The sequence below is a fragment of the Cynara cardunculus genome (genome assembly GCF_001531365.2).
Source record: "Cynara cardunculus var. scolymus isolate 2C chromosome LG 3, CcrdV1, whole genome shotgun sequence".
NCBI classification, from domain to species: Eukaryota; Viridiplantae; Streptophyta; class Magnoliopsida; order Asterales; family Asteraceae; genus Cynara; species Cynara cardunculus.
The window spans coordinates 1,472,150-1,479,457 of NC_037530.1; the positions used below are offsets into that span (position 1 = coordinate 1,472,150).

General features: G+C 34.7%; 1 protein-coding gene across 3 annotated transcripts; it reads left to right on the forward strand.

Moving 5' to 3' along the window:
• The first annotated feature begins 276 nt into the window (after positions 1-276).
• LOC112510274 (E3 ubiquitin-protein ligase RING1-like) lies at positions 277-5,258 on the forward strand. 3 transcript variants are annotated; one of them, XR_003068913.1, is made up of 3 exons: positions 277-1,378; positions 4,483-4,590; positions 4,860-5,122. XR_003068913.1 is itself a non-coding variant. In XM_025115636.1 (2 exons), exon 1 carries the CDS (start codon positions 302-304, stop codon positions 1,370-1,372), a length of 1,071 nt encoding a protein of 356 aa, XP_024971404.1. In that variant the 5' UTR covers positions 277-301; the 3' UTR covers positions 1,373-1,378; positions 5,156-5,258. The 3 variants fall into 3 exon arrangements, 2 of the variants coding, with proteins under 2 accessions (XP_024971404.1, XP_024971403.1); XM_025115636.1 differs by lacking the exons at positions 4,483-4,590; positions 4,860-5,122 and adding an exon at positions 5,156-5,258; XM_025115635.1 differs by lacking the exon at positions 4,483-4,590.
• Positions 5,259-7,308: the final 2,050 nt, after the last annotated feature.

Genomic DNA, 7,308 nt, shown 5'->3' on the forward strand with positions numbered 1-7,308 from the left:
TATAATTGTTTACAGTGAAATATTAGCTGAATGGTTAAAGGAGACCCATGATGCAAAATCATTCAGAGGATTTTAGAACCATTAAGAGGTAAAAAAAATTTTGCCTAACAAAATTCATCTTTTAACGATTAGAGACTGCTTTTTAATGGAACTATTAGTATAGTTTATTTTAGGGACCAAATATGGAATTTGAATAAACCATAGGGACCACAAATGTAATTCACTCTATTTGAAAAGTTTTTAAAGTCTGAAAGAGAAGTTAACAAAAAGCCCAAACACGCGCCGCTTATTACACACCACGATGTCAGAAGGAGTCTACAGCGGCGGCGCCGGTGGTGGTGGTGGTGGCGATGGTGCCGCACCACAGCTATACTTCTGTTACCAATGCAACCGTACGGTTTCTATTAGACCTTCGGCTACCGCTTCCTCCGAACTCGTTTGCCCCAATTGTAACGACGGGTTCCTCGAGGAATACGAAAACCCTAACCCTAGCCCGACCCCAAATCCTTTCCTCGCCTTCGAAGATGCTTCTCCTTTCGCTTCCTTCTCTTCTGGTTTTCCGTTCGTCTTCTCCACCAACTCTCGCGCCGGCGGTGGTGCGAGTGGCGAGTTCCAGAATCCTAATGATCTCTCGGCTCTTTTCGGTGGTCCGATGTCGCGACCTGGAGGCGTTCAGAACCCTGGAGAGTTTAATCCGTTTGCATTTCTTCAAAATTATCTCAATACCTTACGAGCAGGTGGGGCGAATATTCAGTTTGTGATTGAAAACAACATGGATGGAGATCCTTCGGGGTTTCGTCTTCCGTCAAATCTCGGCGATTACTTTATTGGTCCTGGATTAGAACAATTAATCCAACAACTCGCTGAAAATGATCCTAATCGATACGGCACACCGCCTGCGTCAAAATCAGCGGTTCAAAACCTTCCTAATATCAAGATCACAAATGAGTTGTTGGAATCAGATTATTCCGATTGTGCAGTTTGTAAAGACAGTTTTGAACTTGATGAGGAGGCAAAGCAGTTGCCATGTAAACACATTTACCATCAAGATTGTATTATTCCATGGTTGGAGCTGCATAACTCCTGTCCCGTTTGTCGGTATGAGTTACCTACGGATGATCCGGATTATGAGAATAGGTCTCGACAATCTTCTACCGGTGGTAGTGGTTCAGGTGCTGCAGCGTCTGTTGGTGGTTCTCAGGATAATCCTCTGACACCAAGGACTGCGGAGAGGAGGTTTAGGATAAACCTGCCTTGGCCTTTTGCTTACAGTACACCTGCTGAGACGAGCAACAGTGGAGCAGGGAACAACAATTCAGGAGATGCCAACCAGGGGAGTGGTGGTCAGGCTAGACAAGAAGATCTTGACTAAAGACAGGTCTGTGAGAATGTGCTTGGTTTTATATTCGATGTTTGCTTATTATTTTATCTGTCGTATGTGTCTATCTGATGTCATGGTTGTGCAAGAATGAAATTATCATTGGAGTTGCCTCTTTGATCCCTCACTTGACTTGTTTCCTAGAATTAGAAGGTGCTTAGATAAATGTTTCATATTTAAAAGCCTATTTGAAGCTTTAGTTTGTGAAACTTCTGCAAGATCACTTAGAACTTGGTCAATTGCGAATGGTATTTTTTTCTACTAGTGATGCTGGAAGAAAATGAAAGTCGATATCTTGGGAAGTACAAAGTATATTAGGACTTTTAGTGTTATATTAAATATCGATATATTTTTGGATATATGTAGTACCTAGGGATCCTTACTGTCAACCAAGTGGGAATGAATAATCTATCTGAATAAATTTTTGGATCAATGTAGTACCTAAGGATCCATGTTGTCAACCAATGGGAATGAATCATGATCTGGGATAGGCAATAAATTAGGGCAAATAATTCAATGCTAAAATACACAACTTGTGAATATTCATTCATCGACTTTGAAACTTTGGGAATTTTATTACATATTAAAATGCTAAGGAGAACCTGTTTCCATGTAGGTGAAAATACAATGCTCTAACAATATGAAATATATAGAATATTATCATAGACGTCCACTATTAAAAATCAGAAATTATATCTTGTATCGGCTTCCATTCTCTGGTTGAGTTGCTCTTAGCAAGCCCAATGCAAGTGAAGCAAAAGACCCATCTACCTTTTGCTTCGGCAATGAAGACAAAACCTTGGAAAGAGATAATCAACTAGAATAATGTGTATACAACAAGAGTATTTGGTCTGTATTTAGGGAGGTTACTATTATGGGAGTGAGATAGATACCTCCCCGAAATAGAACAAGTTTACAAGAAGTCTTTAGTGCCAAATAATCTCCAAACTGTAAATGCCTACATCCTCATTTTAAAGGATCTTGAAGCTATAAAAAAAGAAAATTTTGAGTTATTTGTGCATTATTAAATGTTCCCCTAAAATTCCTATTTCTATGGTTGATAACGTTAAAACATCTTGAGTTAGGTCGTTTGATTATTGGTAAAACATTGTGAAATATAAAAAGAAGCAATGTTGATGAGGGGATGGTTAAGGGGATCTAGTTTTAGTACCTCGTTTTACTGTTTATTGTTTACTGTTCTTGTTGCCTGCTTGTGCAATATTTTTCTTGTATTTTTTGACTACGCCTTTAAATACATCCTACCCCTCAGATTCTATTTTCTAGTGGGATATATTGGGTAACTGTGGTGTGGTTTGGTTTGGTTTGGTTTGGTTTAGTGTTTGGTGAACATAGCAAACAAATAAGAAATAAAATCTACACATTTCTATCAATTTTGACTGCATTTAAAAGTGGCAAACAGTGTTCTCAATCTATATGAATCTAGATCCAGACAACATGCTACGAGTCTGTTTTTGCCTAACCCATGTGATTGTGATGGATGATGGTTTTCTGACATGTGGTTTCTTTTTTAATCATTGCTGTACTTGATGTCTCTTCAAATAGAAATTGGGTTTGTTTTCTGTGCTATAATTTGTGGTGATGAATGGATGGTAGTTTGTTGAGAATCATTTAATAAAAAATTTAGCTTAAGGATTTTAAAGGTTGCTTGATAACTTGTAAAAGGATAGATTCTTTTAGTACACTTGTAGAAGACTGCGAAAGACAGCTCTAAGTAACATCTATTTGTTCATTATTATTTAGTTTTCTTTAGTTGTTTAATTAATTTATTAATTTCTCTATTAGCACTGTTTACAGCAGCAGTGAACTCCGTGTATTTGGTTGTTATTTAATTGTCACATGTATTTTGATTCTAGTTACTGCCCTTGTATGTTCGCTGCTCACATGTATTGACTTTATCTAAAACTTTGTGCTATTCATTACATTCAGTTTGATCATTCTTTCTTTATTACTTTTTGGCCCAATTCAAAATAGTACAACAGTCAGCAATGTACAATATTTTATGCACAATATACAATATGTAATAATATTACTTTTATTTTGAAAATTAATTTATTTGTGACTTAAATTTTGATTTTGACATGATATTCTGATCTAAACTAGTTTTGAAATTGATTCTTACTGTTTTATGAAGCAAACGCTTTACGTCAGTTAGCAATGTGTAGTTTGTCAATATAATGAATTAAGTAGTTAACGCGGTCATATTCTGAAATCACGACCGGACCATGATTCAGTATAGCGGTTCATCGTATTTGGTAAAATGGTGGTATAGCAGTAAAAAAACTAGTATAATAAATACCAATCTCTCTCTATATATAAAGAAGCAAAGAACATAATATACTGTATATGTAAATATGTCTAATACATATCTAGTAAAGTAAAACAAATCAAGGCCCTCACAAGCAATATAGTAATAGAGTTTGTAAAGGTCATGAAAGAACTAATTGTACTAGCAGTAAAAAATAGCAGTAGATAGCGGTAAATAGTGGCCCTAATGACTGCTATTTGTCTATTTGACCACTGTATATTCTTGACCACCGAGAACCACTGTAGCACCGCTAAACCACCGCTATAGCTCCACAGTTGAATTACCAGATAATGATGCATATACATGTAAATCACACTTAATAAATGACTTGTCACCATATTGACAACATTGTATGTGCCTTTTTGTCATGATGCTGGCGATTGCTACCGCCATAAATTGCCTTGTCATAAATTGTTAAGATATCTATTCAATTGAATTAGATTCACTTCTATTTATTTTACTTTCTGTCTGGAAAATAGCATGCGGCCTGCCATGAATCTTGCACCATGACTCACTTTGGAGTTGATGTTGTGTGTTCACATGTGACAATTTGCTAAAACCCTAAACGGTGTTAGGATAATGGTAACCATAAACACAGAGTGTCCAATTTTCATTTAAATGCTTGTCAACCATATCTATACTTCCTGTTTGTGCATATTTAGTTTATGGTTTAGATAGTTTTATTTCCTCAAACCTTAAATTCAGTCTAACTTATTTTCAGTAACAATAGTTCTTTTTTTGCCCTAAATAGTTTTTAATATCTAAATATTTCCTTCAGGTGTTTAGATTCTGGTTGGTTTGTTATTTCCAAATCAACTTGAATTTTGTAGAATGTTCCTTAAACATTCTCTAGTTATGTAACGCTTACAAAACTGGATCGACACAGGTAGTTTAGTAATTTACCAAGCTTGTCCCATCTCACGGACTTTTGTTCTACCCATTGACACAGGTAGTTAGTAATTTACCAAACTTGTCCCATCTCACGGATTTTTGTTCCACCCATTTTGGTGGGGCAGAAAAAAGTTCATTTTTGTGTCACTGAGTCTAATTGTTCAGACCTGTTCTATACTGACCCTCGTACCAAATGCACCCTGACTTAATTGTGTATGGTTACAATCGTGTATCTAAAGGTATATTTAATGTGAATTTGGACAGGGGGAAGAATCGGAGGTGGTGTACTATGTTGAACATACAGTGAAACCCTTCTTATATACATGGAAGAATTAGAGGAGGAAATAGATTGATGTATCTTTCTAGCATTTTAATAATGACATGCAATTTTAAACTTGTGGTTTTCAGATTATCATCTGCAGCTTTTGGATATGGTCATACAATTCTTGTGCATCTTCTTTTGTTTTTTATTTTGTATAAAACTCTTGATCATATTTTTGCGGAAAAAACGAGTTTTTGGGGGATAATTTGCTTTCTGGTTCATGATTCTGTGTTTTCAGCGAGCAGAAAACCAATTCGAGACGAAATCGACATCTTCAGGTTTGTATTTTGGTTTATACTCTTTAGTTTTTTGTGGTTTCTGCAGGTTTACTCTTTGAATGTCTTGAGGTTTTTTAAACAAAAAAATCTCAGATTCAAATCTAGTTTTTAAAGGTTTCTTAAACATCTTCAGGTTTGTATTTTGGTTTTTCATATTTGAGAGAGCATTTTGGAGATGGTTTAATGGGAAAAGGGGGGTCATGGCTTATTCCATATAGCCATTTTGGTGTAATGGATTAACGATTTAAGCTGTAAAGAAACACTCATGTATGGCTGAACAAATAAGCCGTTGAGGCCATTAAGCTGAACGAATAAGCCGTTGAGTTACAGAATAATCATCAGGCAGTGAGACTTGATTGATTAGAGATAAGATTTGTCGATGAAAACTGATGATTGCAGGCCATTTGATGGTAGTAGATGAAAATTTTGATGAGGGGAAACCCTAATCGGGATTAGGGTTCTGGGCTCTCTATACCCTATTTGATGGTGGTAGATGAAACTTTTGCCTCACTTCAAAAAGCCTCTTTAGTGAATTAGGGTTACGATTTCATTTATCTCCTACTTTGAAACCCTAGTCGCCATCTCCCGTTATGTGAGCACTGTATCAGGGAAACAAATGTGTTCCGACTATTAGATCATGGCCTATTTGTTAAGAGTTCAAATTCATCGTTGGAGTGGCTTCGTTATAAATGCTAAAGTTTTGACTTAACCAATTCAGTTTCTGGCTTCCAATAGTAGCAGCAACACACCTAGCGGAAAGAAAGTCCCTAAGAGAATAAGAGGCGACCATATAATGCGTTGACTCCGGATTACCTGCAAAACAGTTGGTTGTCCTATGATTAGTCGGCTCACATAACGGTTGAATGTCTAGGTTAGTACAAAAAAGGTAATTTACTCTACAATATATTATTTGATAAAAAAAAATAGGGGAAATGGTAAAAATGGTTTAAAAAGACTAATTTGCCCCTGATTTAAATGATTTTTTAACAGATTTAGTCAGAGAAATGAAAAAAAGATGATAAATCAAAGAGATGAAAATATATTTAAAAAATAGTTTATTCTACTTAATTTGATGCCCAAATTAACATGAAAAAAATTCAGTATTTCTAATCAACAGTTCAAAATTTCGATCATGAATATATTTTGCATATGTGTATATGGCAAATAGAATAAATAAACTCACACACTCTTTTCATGTTTGGTGAAGTTTGATCCTCAACTTTTTAGGAGGTCAATGACTCACATACCGTTAGGTCAAAGACCATTTGGTTGTATATATACAACTTTTTAATGCTATCAATTCAATTTCGTGCTAAATTATCTGACAATCAACTTATAAACACGTTCAAATCTAGAATAACTGTTGAACATCCAATTCTTTACTTCAGAATCAAGATCAGATCACACCATTATCTTGAAAAATGCCAAAGTTTACAAAAAACACATTTTCATGACAAATCAAATATGAAAACAACAATTATAACGTAAAGTACGCAGGATGTACCGCTAAGCATGTATGACAAAATGTGATATGATATTTGTTGTGTTGGTTCATGTATCTTGTAATAGAATTATAATATTTTAAGAGGGTGTTTGGGATTGCTTATAAAAACAACTTATTGACTTATTCCGATGTGATACCGGTAAGAAACACTTTTGAGTGTTTGGATAAACAACTTATACCGGTGTCAAAGCGGTAATAAGAAGTTTTTGAAAAAGTTAAATTATTCTAACTTATAATAAGTTGATAAGTACTTTTGTAGAAAAACATACGTTGTTTTAAATAAGCAATCCCAAACACCCCTTAATGATATAGTTGTGTATGGCATGTAGAAACAGAGCCAGAAAATCTATCTAGGGGTGTTTTTTAATTAAATTAGAAGGATATTCGTGCAATGCAGCGTTTTTTTTATTTCGTCTCTGTAGATGTTATAATACGTTATACGTTTTTATGTAGTTTTGAGAAAATAGATGATATTTTTATTTTTGAATAAATTATAAATTTGAAAATATCATAAAATTTCGAAAATAAATGTATCAATATTAGTATCGAATTAACTATTTGATTTTTTTTGTAATTTCTTTAATTCAATTTTTTTATTATAATTTAATT

Coding starts and splice junctions, on each gene's coding strand:
- LOC112510274 (XM_025115636.1), top strand. CDS start 302: ATGTCAGAAGGAGTCTACAGCGGCGGCGCCGGTGGTGGTGGTGGTGGC.